This window comes from Nannospalax galili, unplaced genomic scaffold (genome assembly GCF_000622305.1).
Source record: "Nannospalax galili isolate Female #2095 unplaced genomic scaffold, S.galili_v1.0 scaffold1191, whole genome shotgun sequence".
NCBI lineage: Eukaryota > Metazoa > Chordata > Mammalia > Rodentia > Spalacidae > Nannospalax > Nannospalax galili.
The window spans coordinates 309,755-329,053 of record NW_008330570.1 but is presented as its reverse complement, the minus strand read 5'-3'; the positions used below and the strand labels follow the sequence as shown (position 1 = coordinate 329,053).

Sequence of the window (19,299 nt, the reverse complement as noted above, 5' to 3'; positions counted from 1 at the left end):
GCTCTCCAGGTCCTTAGCACTGATGGCTCACCACATGTGGACCAGAAAGTTGAGTGTCTTTGTCATAGCTGAGCAGAAGCCAGCTTTCATTTCCTATTCCCCTTCTTGTCCTCACAGTGGTAGTGATCCATGGTGCACCTGCCCCTCATACTTAAGTATCTAGGACACTGAGGACATTGGCTCAGCAAATTTCTGAACATTTTTCCCACTCCAGTCTTGACATTGACTAGAAATGGAAGTAAGGGAGAGACAGGTGGGAAGTCCTGAAGGCACCAGCATCCACCCTTTGTTCTCCACTGACTGCTCCTTTAAGAGATTATCATGGGATCCCCTCCATGTGTGGCCATGGGTTCAGCCTATGGCCCTGCACACACCTCAAAGTTAGGAGCAGGGGTCTGCAGAAGGGGTGGTGCAAAGCCAGCTGTGGGGCCTCTCACTTCCAGTCACTGTCCTTTATAAATATTTACATTAGCTCTTCTAAAAATAACATCCTGGAGCCCAGAGAACAGAAAAAATAAATGAAAATCAATGTGAATTGGACTTGGTGATCATGTGTGCAGTAGTAGCAACACTGGAACCCAGGGGAGAGGCTGTATGAGCAGCGCCCAGGCAGTGCGCCCCCTGGTGGCCAGCCCCAATTTGGTGCTCAGCATGCTGCTGCCCCCCTCCTGGCTGCAAAGCAACAGCACTGCACACCACTGTGCAGGCGGAAGCCTCACCAGTGCGAAAAAGGAAGGGGGCTATTTTTAGCACTGAGGCCAGGGTGTGAATGTCTATAGAACTGAGCAAGGCCTGCAGCTTTCTTGCATAGACAGAAGACCTGTTGGTTTTTAAAAGTCAAAGGTAGGAAAGAAACTTGTGTCCCCACCTAGGGAATGCACCCGGCTCTGGCCAGATGCCAGGAGGAACCCCATCAGGTCAGGAACACACAAGGGCTCAGCACTTTTTCTTTTCTTTTCGACCTCCTGGTAAATTCCTGGTGCAGAGATGAGACCATGCCCTGAGGGAGGAATGCAGATGCTAGTACATGCAGGGCTACAAGAGAGGCCCACCAGCTGGGGCCTTGGGCAGTCCCTCCCCACTTCCCACAGGCTTGGCTCCTCTCTTGTGGTGGAGTGAGTCTGGCAGCCTGCAAGTCAGGTCCAGGTGTGCAGCGGAAAGATGGATAGGAATGTGCCTCTGGGGGAAGACCTTCCCTTGTCTTGTCGGTGCCAGCTTGCTCCTTGGCCTCTGTGCCTGTGCAAGACAGACTCACTGTTAGTCACCAGCACACTGTGGAGCTCAGAGTAAGGCTGCTAACAGCTATGAACCAGCAGATCTGCAGGGAGGGAATGGCTTGGGTTCTCAACCCTGTAACGTAAGGTGTGTGTGTGTGTGTGTGTGTGTGAAGGGGCCTTCTTTCTCCTGGTAGGACCTTAGGGGTCTTCTGAGGCCATTGTTTATGTCACAGGGCCAGGAAGTACTTGAAGGGAACTGGGTTTACAATTCCAGGTTTGGAAGGGGTGGTTTCTTGGGAGGAAGTGTGGTGAAGGGTAGAGGGTACAGAGGTGTTGATGAAGGTTAGAGGAAGGGAAGGGAGCCTACTCAGCAGACAGCAGGCTGCAGAGTGTGAGGTACTTTACATCTCTCTCTGCCTCTGGCTTCTGAAAACTGATGTGGGTCAAAGAGGACAGGAGGTGAGGCAGACAAGCAGGATGATTCTAGCCCTGGCACCAAGTTCTTGGGCGTGGGCTTTGGTTTCCTCATGTACACCAAGGATGCAGGCCAGATGGTGCTCATACCATCTATGCAGTCCCTTTTGTCCTGGGGATAGGGGGAACTTGGCAGACTCTAGTAGGCCTTAGTCAGTTACCGACTTCCCCAGCAGACTATGGCAGCCTGGGCTTGCTGCAGAAAGAGCCTGACCTGCATATGCACAGTGAGGCCTGCTGCTCTGGTACAGCCCATCTAGAGCCTGCCCATGTGGACCAAGTATGCAGGCTGACCCTTCAGGGGAGGTTGGGAGTCAGCTTAGCCCAGAGGCAGTTCTGAGATGACATTACATAGGTTGTCTGAGAAAAGTTCCTTTTCTGGCTTGTAGAGTCGTGGTCCTGGCTTTTCTGCCTTGAAGATCTACAACTGAAGATGCCAAATTGAAAAAAATAAGAGGGAAGTGGGAGGCTGAAAAGGTCCAAATTGAAGAGTGGACTCTTTCCCTGGCTATCTGCCACTTTTGTCCCCTGCTTTTAAAGAGTTAACCCAGAAACTACAATAGCTTCCAGTTGGCACCAGACTGAGCTGAGATCTTGAGATGGAAAAATGGAACAGACTCATTCCTCAAGGCCATGGGCACTGTGGGGCAGCTGTCCTTTGATTCATGAATTCTTTGGGGAAGTGAGAAAGTACAGCTCTGTCAGGCAGCTGTTCTGCACTGCAGTCAGTGTGATCCTGAAGGGGGCACAGTAGAAGACAGTGTAGGACAACGGGAGTCCAGGGGAATTCTGCTGTGGGGAGGACAGTGGTTATAGGAGTGGAATACCAGAGGTAGAGGTAGCCCTGGGAGGTTGCCACTCTGCTGGCACTCTGCCAACTGCTTCAGCCAGAGCTGTGGGTGACACCAGGCCATGCCTGAGGGCCAGTTGACAGATGTGCAATGCAAGACAGGCCACAGCACCTGGGAGCAGGATAAACAGGTTCAGTGGCAGGGCTGCTCCAGCAGAGGGAAAGGAGGAATTGGGTTTTTGGTTTTGTTTTTTGTTTTTTTAGAAAAATCTAATTGTAAAGTTAGGGATGCTTTAGCTTGGGACCTGTGATGGAAGAAAAGGAAGAGGAAGAAAGGATGCTAAGAAGCTAGAGGGGCTGTGGGAAGGAGAGGCCATACTACTCACCAGAGCTTCCTGTGTCCCAGCAGCTCCTCAGCTAACCTGTGGCAGCATGGGCAGAGATAACACTGAGGTCATACACAGGCTCTTCTCAGTCCTCTGGGCTTCTCTATGGGGGATTTCCAACCCACCCAGCCCAGGGGTTGGACTTCCATCTCCCCTTTCTGTCATCCTTTTCAGTCCAGGGATAATGGGATAGAGGTTGATTATCTACGTCCAGCAATTCAACTGACGTAAGACAGCTGTGGAGACAAAGTTTCTCAGGGGAAGAAAAATCACACCTTTGAAACAAAGCCACCTTAATTCGAGGGAGCAGTTATGCAGAGATCAAAGCCCTCCTGGTTCTGAAAGGGAATAGTTTTAGTGGGGGCAATGTTTTTGTGTGTTCTGGAATGACACTGCTATGTTCCCACTCTCCCTGGCCTCTCCAGAACCCGAGTCTGTCCTCAAAGAAGGCCACTGTTGTCCAGACATGCATCAGGGGGCTGTGTGTGTGTGTGCAAATCAGATTGCCATAAGACATTCTGAAGAACACAGGAGCATAAAATGAGTCTCTGGAATGGCTGATGAATGTAGGATGCCAATCAGGGGAGGAGACTTACTCTATGCCTCATCTGTGGTACTGTTTATACTTGGGGTGAGGAATGCTCAGTAGGAAAAGCACCCTAATGAACAGCATCATACTCTGGGATTCACCAGATAGAGCGAGGGTAGGAGACACAGAAATGTGAGTGAGGGATTGTCTATTTTGGCCAGAGGTCTTTAAAAGTGTTCATTTGGCATTCATGGGTTATGTACTAAACAGACTGTCAGCCTGACTTCACCCCAAAGAACTCTCTCTCCAGTCAGTAGCTACTGATCTCAAATACCCAGGTGTCTGTGGTTAGTGCTAGGTTACTCCCTTACCTACCTCACCGAAGATAACCCGAAGGTCACTTATAGCAACACTTGGCTTTATAACTTCTTAAATGACTCCCACATAAGAGCTACATCATTAACTATAGGGATACACACATATTCATATATATATGCACATATATATACATGCATATTCACACACAGATAGATAGATAGATAGATAGACAGATACACACACATAACACATATGCAAGGAATCACACAATGTTAGGAGGCAAACTTTTTTTTGTCTTTTTGAGATAGGGTCTCCTTGTAGCCCCAGCTGTCCTGGAACTCACTATGTAGACCAGGCTGGCCTCGAACTCACAAAGATCCGCCTGCCTCTTCCTCCTGAGTGCTGGGATTAAAGATATGTGCCACCATGCCCAGCTGAGGCAAACATTTTTAAAAACTACCCATCTCTCACCTCAACTCTTAACCCTCTTACCCTTAGGGATACCACAGAAGTAGACATTTAGGTATCCTCATGGAAAGATTTCACACAGACATACAGAAACCCTGGAAATGTGCACTGAAAGAGGGAATATGAGAGACTAGGAACAAGTGGCACAGCCAGACAGAAAGGTGTTGACAGGGTCAGTCAGTCAGGTGCAGAGACAGAAGGGCCCTGTCCAGGAACCCACTCCAGTTCCTACAGGTAACTAAGGGCCTGAGTTCATGCCCAAGGAAAGACCAGAGTGGCTGGGCCAGAGCTGCAGATTTGCTTTGGGAAAATGTAGGCAAGTTGAGGAGAGGCCTGGGAGGAGCTCCTGGGGCAGGGCGGCCAACACAGCAGCTGTTGTGCTTTTAGCCAAGTACATTCCACAGCAATGCCTGGGTTTGTCTGGGGTGTAGGTGTATGTTTCGGGGGTGGGTGTTTATACGAGTGGTCTTTTCTGTTCCCCGTGCCCCTCTGCTCTCATGACCCCCCTTCTTATCTGGGCCTGGACCTCTGAGCAGCTGCTATCCTCTTACAGCCTGATGCGTGGCCAGATCAGCCATTTCCAACAACTCATCCCTCAGTGGTTCATGTCTCCCAGGCCTTGCCCTAGCTTGCCAAATGGTTTCTGCACTGGCATGGTGTTTTCTCTGCTCCCCTAGTTGTCTCCTTGGCAATGTCAGTGACCTTGCAGACAAATTTCTTGTCCCCTGAGCCTGAAAACACCTTTTCTTATACACACCAGTCCCAAGGGGCAAATAACATTCCAGAGTCACTGTTCTGAGGGGCTTCCCACCACCACAGCTTCTGACCTGTCTCCCCTCAACTGCCTTCTTCCCTGTATGGGGGCTTCTCCACTTCACTCAGTCTAGTCACTCTGCTCAGACTAAAGCACTGCTCTTGGAGTTGGAGCTTTCTGGGGTGAGTCCAGATTCTGTTGCCTATTAACCTGGTAGGTCAGTAAGTCTTGGAGCCTTGTCTAGAATTCTCCCCTCTGGGACTGTGAAGCCAAATGAGAAGGCTGTGTTGCAGGCCTACCTAAAGGCCTAGTAGAAACTTGGGGTCAGCGCTGGCTCTTTCTCATCTTTCCTGCTTTCCCCTTCTACCTCCTCTGGCTGATAGACCACTCTTTCCTTTAATGCTATTACATCACCCTGTTCATTTCCTAGACGGGCTCATTCACTGACATACTATTATTAGTGCCAGACCTGTTCCAGGCAGTGGGAATATACCACTACCAAAACAGACCAAAATCTCTGCTTTGGGGAGCTTATGTTCTAGAGGAATCCAGAAAGAGCATATTAATATATAATAGAAATAGCAGGAGACTCAAATTTATCAAGAGGGTTTTGTTATCCCACTGAAGGGTGCCTATAAAGAGCATGAAGTCTGGAATCAGAAAGACCCACTTTAAGCCCATTTACTCCTATTTCATGGTACATGAACAGGGTCCCTCCGAGTCTGGTTCCCTATTACTAAAATGGGAATATTATATACATATCTCACAGCACTAAGGCTTAAATGAGATTACACATGAAAATCATTTAGCACAGTTGTCTTCCCATATAACAAGTATAAATTAAGTTTAATGTAGAATGAAACTGGAAAGGCATTACTATCCTTTGCTGATACCGCTCTTTTTCATTTTTATTTTTCTAGGCAGCCACAAAACCACTTGGCTATCTATTCCAACCTATAATGGGCTCTTCCTTTCTAGAAACCATTACTATTATCTATTATACACTTCTTCTTCTTTTTGAGACAGGCTTTCATGTAGTCTAAAGTGGCCTTAAATTTACTATGTAGCTGAGGATGACTGAATTTCTGATTCTCCTGTTTCTGCTTTGCAAGTGCTGGAATTACAGGTGGTGTGCCATGACTCCTGTGGTTTATACATTGCTGGGGACTGAACCCAGGGCTTTGGGCATGCTAGGTAAGAAGCAAACAATCTACCAGCTGAGCTACCTCTGCAGCCCTACATCTAATGTTTCTTGATCAACTTTTCTGTTGCTTCATTTTCTCTCCCACTTATTTTGCATATCTTAGTCTTGCTTTTCTAACTAGATTACCAACTCTATGAGGAAGGGCAATGTTTTGTATCTTGTCTGTATTCACTCTCTGTATCCCAACCAGAGTATCAGTCATCACTTGACATTGTTATCTGTAGGTGCACATGAAGGCAGTTCTAAGGACAGGCAGGAGGAACTGTAGGGACTGCAGGCATGGGGAGGGTGTAGAGGGAAGAGGTCAGAAACAAGGGGGAAAGAAGTTGGCATTCACTGGTTCTAGAGCTTGGGCTCCCATTCAAACTAGGGGTCCTGATGTACTGATGCCTTTTCCTCTGGCTTTCCCATTCTGCATCTTCTCTTCTTCTTCCTCTGTGCCTTCTTCTCTGAGGAAACAAGTCACAGGAAGCCTGTGACCCTTTGACCTAGCACCAGCATGGCAGGTTGGTGAGCAGGGAACCTTAGGAGGCCTGGTCCTTAGCCTGTGCTAAATGTCCCTTGCCTATGCCCAATAAGTCTGAACCCTGCATGCCTAAGAAACAAGGTAGCCTAACGTTCCCTGCTGGCTTCTTTGCTGACCAGGATGGGGATATCTACCAGGGTTACAGGCAATATTTTGCATTTGAGTTCAAGAAAGCAGGCAAACAACAACAACAACAACAACAACAATAAAAAAAAGATGGGGTAGAATCTCCTAACAACAACAACAACAACAACAACAACAATAAAAAGATGGGGTAGATCTCCTAAAGAAAGATGACATGGGAGGAACAGGGTTGTTTGTCATCAGACATTTGAAAGGTGTCCTATAGAGTGAGACTAGATTGACTCAGGGCTGCTTTATATGAGGAACAACATGCTACAGAAAGGGAGATTTCAGCTCCTTAATAAGGAAGAAATTTCCAGTGATTTGAGCTGGTTATGAAAGGTCTTGCTGAAATATGCACACTGAGGGCCTTTCTATTGGTGGATGGTTAGACTGAATAATCTTTAAGACCTTTTTGAATTTGAGGATTCCATTATTTGAAAATATTTTTTTTTGCTCTGCCTCCCAAGTGCTGGGACTAAAGGCATGTGCCACTACGCCTGGCCTTGAAAATATTTTTTAAAATATTTTTATTTTATGTGCATGCGTGTATTGCCTACATGTATATAAGTACACCCATGTCGTGCAATGCCCACGGAGGACAAAAGAGCCTGTCGGATCCCCTGGAACTGGAGTTATGGACAGTTGTTAGCTGGCAGGTGGGTGCTGGGATTTGAACCTGGGTCTTCTGCAAGAACAACCAGTGTTCTTAACCACTGAGCCATCTCTCCAGCCCCTGAAAATATTTTTTAAAAGCTAGGAAGGAGGCTGGAGAGATGGCTCAGTGGGTAAGAGCACTGACTGCTCTTGCGGAGGAACTGGGTTCGATTCCCAGGCCATATAGCAGCTGACAACCATCTGAAACTCCAGTTCCAGGGAATCTGACATCCTCTTCTAACCTCCGTGGGCATTGCATGACATGGATGCACTTACATACATGCAAGCAATACACGCATACACATTAAAATAAAAATAAAATTAAATTGAAAAAAAAAAGCTGGGAACTCAAATTATAGATATGTGTCACATGCACACTACAGGAATATATGAAAAGTCAACCCAAGGGCTGGAGAGATGGCTCAGTGGTTAAAACCATATACTGTTTTTCCAGAAGACTTGAGTTCAAGTCCCAGCGACCACAAGCTCACAACCATCACTCCAGCTCCTGAAGGATCCAATGCTCCTGGCTTCCACCAGCACCTGCACTCATGTGCATATGGCCACACTCAGACACATTCATATATATATATATATAATTATTATTTTGGTCTTTTTGAGACAGGGTCTCTCTGTAGCCCCAGGTGTCCTGGAACTCACTATGTAGACCAGGCTGGCCTTGAACTCACAGAGATCCGCCTGCCGCTGCCTCCTGAGTGTTGGTATTAAAGGCGTGCGCCACCACACCCAGCCATATACACACATTTTTTTAAGTCAGAAAAAAAAGGGAAAGTTAACCTAAATATCCACCTCATCCTAACAGAAGTCTGTGAAACCACAGTTAAAGAAAAAGCCAACATGTGTTGGTGTATTGGGCAAGGCTCTTCCATCCACTGAGGAACTGGTATCATCCCATGTCACAGGGACATCTTTGCATCTTATAGGGGCGTGCATTTACTCTGTGTCAATCTATAAGGTTTGATGCTTGACAAAGGGGGCCTCACAGGACTGAATTTGTTGTCAATCATTGGTGGGGTCAGAGCCCTGGCTTTATGTTCTCTAGGCCTAAGTTCTAGAACTAGCTTTGCCTCTAACAGCTGTGTGACCTCAAGCAAATCAGTTTTCTGAAAAATCACTCACATTTCTAAAGGAAGGGGATTAGACAATGGGATTGCTAAAGTACCTTCTAAGTAACACATAATCTTATGAAAACCATCTTTTCATATTAATTGATGTCCAACCTCCTCCCCCCAATCTACACTATGTTGCCTAGGTGGACTTTGAATTCATAAGCCTCCCAAGTGCTGGGGATTATAGGAGTATACTACCACACCTGGCTCAATTCCTGACAATTACATCACACTCTCATTCTTACATGCTGAGCTCATAAACCACTTGTTTTGCATAAACTCTAAAAAGTGATCATGAGCACAAGTGTATACGAGGTCTAAAATCCCGTAAGAAATTCCTTCTGAAAGTAGGAAGGAGGCCTATTAGGGAACTGTATTAGAGAAAGGACCTTTTAATCAGCTGTGAGGTCATCCTGAAGGTATCCCCTCCCCTGCTATGTCCATGTACAGTGAGGGGCTGGGTTCAGGGAGGCATGAGGACAGGATGAGATGGAGCACAAGAGCATCATATAGCTCCTGAGGCAGAATGGGTGACTGGCTTGAGCCCACATGGGAAATGTGACAGTTAGAAAGCAATTCCTAAGCACTTGGGGGCTGTCACTGATAAAAGAGTTACGAGGAATAGTTGGAATAGTTGGAGGTGTGGTGATCTTTTAATTCCTCTCTTTCCTGGGTTTTAAATTATGGGAAAAGGTCACAAAGCTGAGGTCTTGAGGAAGTCACTGCAGTGGCTGAGTGATGGAGAGACAGAGAAAGAAGTCAAATAGGACTGAGCATGAAGAAGGGAAGCAGCAGCAGCCCAGGAACATCAGGTGAGATCAGAGCCTAGTCATGGACAAAAGAAGAGGACAGGGTTTCAAAACAGAATCAAACAGGAGAGAGCTGAAGGGCAGTTGGCAGAGAGGCCATGTGTTGGTGCTGACTCCATTGCCGACATCCAGGATAGCTTCAGAATGAGGTAGTGGCCAGCCTAGGGAAAGAGCTGCTGTGGACAAAGTGCAGGCAGAGATGAGGGAGAAAGCAGGCTGGCTGTACTAAAGAGCAGAGTTTCCTTCAAGTCAGGATTGTATCTGCTCCATTAGACATGTTCTCAAGATAAACCTAAAGATGTAACTGCCCCTCAGTGATCATGTGTGGGAAGAAGGCACTGGGTGAAGAGCCCATGTGTTCCTAGAAGGGAAAATGGAGTGGAAAGTAAGACTGTGTGCCTTATGGTAGGAGAAGGTAGGGGGGTATGGGCATGAGGGGGGGGGAGGCAGAGACTCGTGGGCAGCTCTGGGTTTCACCTGAATGGAGCTCCTTCACTAGGGATGACATGGTGTTGGTGATGGAGTCGGCAGCCACCAGCAGGTCATTGCGGAGGTTTCTCCTTGTACCTGAGGGGAGTCAGAGCAGATGGCAATGCACGTGGGTGGGTATGAAGAAGAGCACCGAGCAGATGCCCCAGCTAGTTAGGCCCTGGAACCCAGGATAACAGCTAAGGGGAAATGGGGCTGCAGCAGCTCTTCCTGCTCCCAGCACATGAGAGGCCTACCATTCCTACTTTCTCGGTCCTTTCCACTGGGAGAGCAGGAAACTGTCAAGCCAGGTTTTGCAGCCACAATACTGAGTAAGGTTCCATGTGAGCCTTGTGTCAAGGTATCTTTCAGCCTTGGGGCGGAGTCGGGTGGGATCTTTACTCTCCAGTATCTCTACTTCCCACTTCCTCACTCCCCCCAACCTTAAGACTTCCTTCCCCATTAAGACTGTAGGTCTCTATCTCTTCAGACGGCTATGGCAAATGCCTTCTACTGACCTTTAGCTAGGTCCTGTGGAGACCTGTTCTGGCTTGTTCTAAGGACCTTCTAGGTCAAGTGTATGATTTTGGGTTATTTCATACACTTCCTCTGGAGGAAGCAAAGCTCAAAGGGCAAGGCACTTCCTTTAGTCTGGAGCACAAAACCGAGGAGGCCAGTCATCTGCACACACCTGTCTCTAGACCTCTCACTGAAGACTAGTCCATCACAGAGAAGGGGCCAGAACATGAGTTATTTATACTGTAAATCTGATCACTAAGGCATGATATCTAATCATCTAAAGTCAAGAGCATAAAAGGAAAGCAATTGGAAAAGCCTCAGTAGAATTATTGTATATGCTTCTAGCTCCACAGCTTCCCATAGACTTACCAGGAAACTCACCTTGTGCAAAGGCCTCTTGCACATCTCCCCCAACTCCACTCAATGAGTCCGGTGGGCCATGGGTCGGGGTGGAGCCAGCAGATGTGGAGCACACAGGCATGGGCATGGAGCGGCCACCTCCATGAGTGGGTGATGTGTGCGGTGATCCTGTGGCCTGAGCCTGGGAGGACAAGAGAGAAAACATGTCATTTTGGGTGTCTAACCTCTCTAGGGTAAGTACTTCTCAGGATCATGCTTGAAAGAAAGGAGCCAGGCTGGCTACAGGACTGGGGAGAGGAAGGAAAGAAAAAGAAAAGGGGCAGAGAGGGAGGAAGAGCATTTTAAGAATGGGCTGAGACCCTCCCACTTGGGAGGTTGAGGCAGGAGGATGGCTGGGAGTTCAAAGTCAATATGGGCTACATAGTAAGTTCCAAGCTACAGAGAGAGACCCTATCTCAAAAAAAAAAACATAAAACAGGCTGAGAAAGGTGGGAAGGAAGTAGCCAGCAGCAAATCAGAGGCCTTGCAGTAGACAGACTGGGCAAAACACTGGCTTAAATCCAAGACGGGTTGAACCTCACCAGGGGGAAACAGCACAAACATCCTCATGTTTGCATGCAAGTATTCCTATGTCTTCTCATCTGATTTCCCCTAGAATGTATGGATAGAAAGTGCCTGTCTTTTTATATCAGTTTTATAGATAAAAAAGAGCAAAAGCACATGAGATACTGCTCGGGAGCATGTGGGAGATGGCATAGCTCTCTAGAGGCAGATGCTAGAATAACCCCTTCTACTCCAAGGGCACTTGGCTTTCCCACTGCGGGGTTAGATCCCACCCAATCAAACTGTACCCCTGAGCTGCAGGTCAGGAGCTTGGCTCCTTCCTGGGGGCTTGGTCAGCAAGACTGCCACACTGCACCTGCCATACCTACACCGGGAGATTTGTTGTGGGCAGCCTTTGGGACAAGGTGAGAGTAGCCACATGTTCAGTAGAGGGGAGTGTTCCTCATGAAAGTCTGAGATGGTTTTTAGAGGTCATTTGAACAATGGATGATAGGTAGAAGAAAACTAAGCAGAGGTAGTTCCCTGAGCCTGGAGCTCTTCCACTGTTCAGAGCCAGGGGAATCAGACTGGAGGTTTCTGTGGAAGCAAAAGTGGGACAAAAAGAAAAGAAGTCCAAATATGAGGATGAGCTCACATGAATCCCTCTGGGGATTTAGTTCAGAAATACTACATACAGAAAGAATATGCCTCCAAACAGGCTGCCAGGCAGTACACACAGTACTTTCCCTCACTGCTGCAGCTATGTGAGTGCTGAATGAAATAGTTTGTTCTCTAGGGTTCCTATTTTATTTTTGCTTTCTGAGATATGCTCTTGCTACATGTAACCCAGGGTGGCCTCAAACTCAAGATCCTCCTACTGTGGTTGTCCAAGTGCTAGGATTACAGGATCTTGCCACCATGCCCTGCTCTCTGTGGTTCTTACTGTGCCATCTCTGTGTTATTTATTATTATTATTATTATTATTATTTTAAAGATAGGGGCTCCCATAGCTCAGGCTGGCCTTGAACTTGCTATATGACTATCAGAAGCTTTGGGCTCCTGATTTTCCTGTCTCTACTTTGTAAATACTGGGATTACAAGCGTGCTATATGCGTGCTATAATGCTATGTTTTAAGAAATAAAATGCTCAGAAAATTAAAAAGTATAACACCATAAACCACCCCACTTGAATAATTACACACAATTTATTTTAAACTAAAAACTGTACAAATAATTTGAAGATTCCTTTACCACCAATTCTTTCTAGTGTCAGTCCCTTCCTCTTTTCCCTTCCTACTTCCTTACCAGAGATTTTGGTATGAAATTTTTACCTATGTGTACATGTGTAACTATGAATAATATATAGTATTTTTTTTTTTTGGTCTTTTTTTTTTTTTTTTTTTTTTGGGGGACAGGGTCTCCCTGTAGCCCCAGCTGTCCTGGAACTTACTATGTAGACCAGGAATATATAGTATTTTTATGCCTATAAATTTTGTATGAATGGCATTACACTACAATAATTATTTTATAATTTTTTAAAATCTTTTTGAGACAGTGCCTCCCTTTATCACAAACTGGCCCAGAACTCACTACGTAGACCAGGCTGGCCTTGAACGCAGAGATCCTCCTGCCTCTGCCTCCCAAGTGATGGGATCACAGGCAGGTGCCACCATGCCAGGCTTTATAACTTTTATCACTTACAATGCTCTCAGAGAGTGAACCATAATACACATAAATATGAATTTACACCCTTACTTCACATCACATATTTAACCCCTCAAAATGGAGCATAATAAGTTAGGCATGTTGGCCCACACCTTTAATTCCAGCAATGTGGATGCATATTTGTGAGTTTGAGGCTAGTCTGATATACATAGTGAGTTCCAGGATAGCTAGCGCTATAGAGAGACCCTATCTCAAAATACAACCAACCAACCAAATAAAATGGGAGTACAGTTAGAGCTAAAATTACCAAATTTCTCAAAAATAAAACTAAGGAAAATCCTATGCATTTGGGTTAGACAAAGGTTTCTTAGATATAAAACCCAAACCATGGTGCATGAAAGAAAAAAAAATCAACAAATTGTGTGCAGATATACATGTTTGTGTGTTGCATGTGTGAGGTAAACATTAGGTGTTTTCCACAATCACTTTCCATATTATTTTTTGAAACAGCGTCTCTCATTGAACTGGGAGCTCACTGATTTGGCCAGATTATCTGGCCAGCAAGCCCCCAAAGACCCTCCTGTCTCTGCTTCCCCAGTGCTGGGATTACAGGTGCATGCAGCCACACCCAGTTGTTAATTTGGGAACCGAGGGTGTCAAGTCAGATAGACCCTCATGCTTGCATGGCTAGCACTTTCTGACAAGCCATCTCTCTAACCCATGATGGTTGTTTTCTATTAAAATTAAACTTTTGCCAAAATATCTAGAAAAAAGATTTTGAATGTTCTAACACAAGAAATTAATACATGTTTAAAATGATGGATATCCTAGTTAATCAACAGTGTACAAATGACATTATACCATACCCCAAAGAGATGTAAAATTATCACCTTTCCATGAAAAATAAAGTTTTGGTCTTCAAAATAAGTCATTAAACTCATATGGGCAGATTAACTCAAAATGAATCAACAACCTAAATGGAAGAGTTAAAACCATAAAACTTTTAGAAGATAATTATATAAAGGAAGGCTTTTCAAAAAAAATTATTCATTTATTATTTATTTACTTGGTCTTTTTGAGACAAGGTCTCCCTGTAAGCCCCAGCTGTCCTGGAACTCACTATGTAGACCAGGCTGGCCTTGAACTCACAGAGATCCACCTGCCTCTGCCTCCTGAGTGCTGGGATCAAAGGCCTGCACCATCATGCCTGGCTTACTTTTATTTTATGTGTATAAGTGTATTGCCTGCATGTAGGTAAGTGCACCGTGTCATGCAATGTCCACAGAGGACAGAAGAGGCCATCAGATCCCCTGGAACTGGAGTTATGGACAGTTGTTAGCTGCCATGTGGGTGCTGGGATTAGAACCCAGGTCTTCTGTAAGAACAACCAGTGTTCTTAACTGCTGAGCCATCTCTCCAGCCCCTAAAGGAAGGCTTTAAGCCTTGGATTAGGTAATGATTTTTTTTTTTAATCAAAAGCACAAGGTAGAAAACAAGATAAATTGAACATGATCCAAATTAAATACGTTTGTGCTTCAAAGACCACAATCAAGAAAGTGCAAAGAGCCAATGTGGTGGACCATGCCTGTAATCCTAGCACTGGGGAGGTGGAGGCAGGAGGATCAGGAGTTCAAGACCAGCCTCAGCAACATAGAGAGTTTAAGGCTTACCAGGGTTATGTGAAACCCTATTTCAATAAAACCAAACAAACAGAGGGCTAGAGAGATAACTCAGTGGTTAAGAGTGCCTACTGCTCTTCCAGAGGACCAGAGTTTGGATTCTAGCACTTTTATCAGGTGGCTTACAAATACCTGTAATTCCAGCTCCAAGGGATCCAATGCCCTCTTTTGGCCTCCATGAGCATACACACAGATACAGACACAGACATACAGACACACACACATAAAATAATAAATCAAATATTTAAAATTAAAAATCGCCAGGTGTGGTGGCGCATGCCTGTAGTCCCAGCACCTGGGAGGCAGAGGCAGGCAGATCTTTGTGAGTTCAAGGCCAGCCTGGTCTACACAGTGAGTTCCAGGACAGCTGGGGCTACAGGGAGACCCTGCTTCAAAAGACAAAAAAACAAAAAACAAAACAAAAAAACCCCTAAAAATCAACAAACAAGAAAAGAAAGTGAAAAGATGACTCATACAAAGTGAGAAAAAATTTTAAATTATATTTCTGTAAAAGACCTATACCTAACACAAAGACCTCTCATAATTCAATCATAAAGGAACACATAATCTAACTTTAAAATGGGCAAAGAATCAAGCAGATAATTTTTCCAAAGAAGATACATAAAAGCCCTATAGGCATGTGAAAAGAGGCTCAGCACTATTGGACATTAGCAAGTGAAAAGCACAATGAGATACCACTTCACCTCCACTAGGATGAATAAAATAAAAAAGACAGTAACAAGTGTTGGCGAGAAACTGGAATTCTCAGACATTTTGAGTAGAAATGTAAAATGCTATAGCTGCTTTGGAAAACAGCTTGGCAGTTCCTCAAAAGGTTGAATATCACAGCAATTCCACTTTTGGGTATATACCCATTCAAGAGAAATGAAAACATGTTTGAACAAAAATAAGTGTCCAAATGTTCACATTAATCAATATAACCAAAAAGTAGAAACAACTTAAATACCAATTGATGAATGTCTTAAATAAAATGTGGCATACCCATACAATGGAATATAATTTGGAATATTATTATTTGACAATATTATATTATTTGGAATGAAGTACTGATAACATTCTACAACATTTTGCTAAGTGAAAGAAGTCAGTCACAAAAGAACACATATTATATGACTACATTTATATGTGATTCCTAGAATAGGCAAATCCATACAGATATAGACTAGATTAGTGGTTGTCTAGGCGGGTGGGGGTCGGGAAGAATGAAGAATAACTGTCAATCAGTAGGAGGCTTCTTTTTGAGGTTAACAAACTGTTCCTAAAACTGAAAGTAGTGATGACTGCACAGGCGTGAATATATTTTTTGTAAAAACTTTTTTTTTGGTTCCCCAGCAAAACTTTAATCAAACATTGGCTTGACACTAGAACCTTAAACGAGAATAAGCATTGCTTAGCATCTCCAGGAAAAGAAGTCTCACAACAGATGGAAAATTTATTTGTTAATGATATTATGTCTCATAATTATTTTTAAAAATATTTTATTATTTTAATTTTATGTGTATGAGTGTATTGCCTGCATGTATATGAGTGTACCCATGTCATGTAAAGCCGGAGAGGTCAGAAGAGGGCTTCAGATTCCCCTAGAACTGGATAAGGACAGTTCCTAGCCGCCATGTGGGTAAAAGATGTTAAAAGGATATGGGAATAGAGATATTTTCCAAAATAGAAAAAATGAGAAAGCCTAAGCAAGTGATGAAGGTCTGTTTAGGTTTGTTATGATATATAAAGGATGAGACAAAAATAATATATGCATAATCTTAAATTTCTATGGTCATAGTTTAGTCAGCTAGTTTAAGGAACAAAATATTTATCTACTCAAGGTTTATCTGAGAATATATGGTTTTTTACCCAAGCCTTACCTACATAGCACATGATAATTAAAAATACTGGACTAGTGGAACTAACTTTATTGGATGGTTAACAGCTATAATTTGAGGCCTATATTAATGTGGTCACGAGGACTTAAAGGACAATTTTTGCCCCTTGCCCTCTAAGGTTGACTAAGTTCCAGGAGACTATGGAACATCTCTCAAAATGTCCTGTAACTGTGGTGAGTCACCTGTTCTCTTGTTCAGGGAGGACATGGAGACCCCATGAGATGGGCTTGAACCAGTGTCCAGTCTACAAAGAGGGGGGTCAACTCAAAGGAAACATTTCATTCATGCTTCCAAGTGAAGCCAGACATGGTCGAGCAGGACTTTTAACTTACTTTCACATAGAGAAGTTCACATAGAGAACTGGTAAAAGAAAGGAGCCAGGTGTTCCTCCCAAGACCATGTGACCCCTGAGAAACAGATGCTCAAATGACCTTAAGTGTAAAAATAAATTAATTTATTTTGGGCCAACTGTATGGTCTTAAACACCCAAAAGGAAAGTATAACCAAAGAGTAAAACCATCAGTATATTTTTTTTAAGAGTTCAAGGGATTACATGTCCCAGACATTAGGCTTAAGTCTATATAAAGTTATTTAGACAATTATTTATCATTGATGCAGAAAGTGCTGCTCAGATGTAAGACTTCAAATCTTGGTCTCCAATACTGTAGTGCCCACTTGTAGCTAAGGGAGACAACTAGCTATTGTTCTAAAATGATGGATAAATTTGTTTTCTCCCCCTATCTAGAAGCCTTTGAGAGGGAACTTACACTGATTCTAACCACTCCAACAGCTATCAAAATACCTGAAAGCAAATCCTGAATCCATTACTCTAGGTCTAGCCTTGGAAGACAAAAGAAATATGAGGAGAAACCCAATAGAGGGAGGCTTTTGGAAGCCCCTGTCAAGAAATTCCAATGGACTCTCATATGAACATTTGAAAATTGCCCTGTTCTGACTTTTTTTTTTGTAGCTCCCTGTCTGGAACTTGTAATGCTAATTACTCTTGCTTTTACTTCTTCACAGCTCCTATTCATGATTCAAGGACTTACTTTTCCCCTTAGAGGTAAGAGTTATGCAATTTGGGAGTCTTTTAGATAGACTCACTGAAGGGGTACTCCAATTGTCTCACCCTGTGTCCCTGTTCAGCATGGAAGATGCCAGAGCGGTCTGTATCCCAGTTCCTTATTGGCAATTTGGGTAACCTCTTCAGAGGATGGTGTGATAAGAATAGGAGGTAGGAATTGGCTAGGGTAAAAAGACCCCAAAGCAAAGTAGTCAGTTTCTTGGCTAAAAGTCAAAATGTCCTTAGTCCTATTAACAACATACTCTGTTCCAAAAGCCAAAAATGTCAAAAGTATTTGGGATCTAATCCTTAAAAGATTTTAGGGTTACCTCTTCAGAGGGGGGGAATGTTAGAGTAGCCAAAAGCCCCATAAAAATAAGTAAATCACAGAAGAAAAGAAAAAAGAAATATGAGGTTTTCTTTTTCCCTAAAAACAAAGAGTTGTGGGGGAGGTAGAGAACTGGGGAAACTCAGGAGATCTTCATTCCCTCAAGCACATGGCCTTGATTGGTACCTTTTCCAAAAATGGTATAAAAATCCTACTTAAACATCCATGATCAGACTGAAACATAAGGAGGGCAAAGACAACTTTTTATCTTCCCCACTTACCACGAGACCAATAATAACGTTTCACTGACCCAGTCATGGGTTTGCTGTACAGATAACAGATGCAAAATTGCTTCAAAAACTGTAAACAGGAAGAGTCTTTAGTGACTTCAGGCTAATGTGGTCTTCACACTATGATGTGCCTTCAGTTGTGAATTATGCTGAGGACCAGGCAATTAGGTCAAGAGCTTAGAGACCTGGCTCTGCTCTGGGGCCTTCTCTTGTTGCTCGGGCAGTAATCTTTATATGCTGCTAGTGATACTGTATTTACTGTATTCTTTCAACGAATATGTCAAAAAGGTACACTTTATTTTTATTTATTTTGGTGGTGCCAGAGATTGAACAGAGGGCCTCATACTGAGGCCTGTCACTGAGCTCCATCCTGGTCCTCAGAATAATACTGTACCTTGGATGCTTTTCCCTGGTTTCCTTTAGTCTAGAATTTCCCACTGTCCTTTATCCTGCACAATTTCTCATCCTCTTTCTCTTTTCTTCCCACTTGCCTGTCTTCTTTCCTTCTCTTCTTTGCTAAAACTAAAAAATAAATCTGCTCAAATGGAAAATTCCACATGAATAAATGAATTTCTGATGCTGTAAAAAAAAAAACAAAAAAACAAAAAAAAACAAACCAAAACAAAATTACTTTTTTTGGTCTTTTTGAGACAGGGTCTCCCTGTAGCCCCAGCTAGCATGGAACTCGCTATGTAGACCAGGCTGGCCTCAATTTCACAGAAATCCACCTGCCTTTGCCCCAGAGTGCTGGGATTAAGGGTGTGCACTACCACATCTGGCAATAAAATCTTGTATCTGAAGCAGAACTGTGTCCAGAACATGTATAGAACTCTTAAAACTCAGTAATATGGCAATCTAATTACAAAATGGGCAAAAGCTGAACACACATTTCATCAAAGAAATTGTGTGAAGTAGGCTAGTAATCACATGCAAATGGTTGGACGTACCAAGTCCTGAGGAAAATGGAAATTGCAGGTACAATGCAATACTCCCCAGTGAATGAGCTACAATGGAAAAGCCTATCAAGGATGTGGAGAAACAAGCCCCTGTGCACTCCTGATGAGACTGTGAAAGGCACAACCAGTTTGAAAAATACTTTAG

General features: G+C 44.0%; 1 protein-coding gene across 11 annotated transcripts in view; it reads right to left on the bottom strand.

The window, feature by feature from the left end:
* Positions 1 to 936: 936 nt before the first annotated feature.
* Dtnb (dystrobrevin beta) overlaps positions 937 to 19,299 on the bottom strand; it is a 304,013-nt gene continuing 285,650 nt past the window's right edge. For 4 of the 11 annotated variants that reach the window (XM_008848488.1, XM_008848500.2, XM_008848542.2 and 1 more), the window contains 4 exons: positions 10,754 to 10,913; positions 9,863 to 9,952; positions 2,868 to 2,903; positions 937 to 1,236 (listed from right to left, as the gene is read on the bottom strand). In XM_008848488.1, coding sequence (XP_008846710.1) covers positions 2,899 to 2,903; positions 9,863 to 9,952; positions 10,754 to 10,913 — 255 coding nt within the window. In that variant the 3' untranslated portion in view covers positions 937 to 1,236; positions 2,868 to 2,898. Of the gene's footprint in view, positions 1,237 to 2,867; positions 2,904 to 9,862; positions 9,953 to 10,741; positions 10,914 to 19,299 lie in introns of all 11 variants that reach the window. The other 7 variants (XM_029553759.1, XM_029553766.1, XM_029553768.1 and 4 more) reach the window with 2 other exon arrangements.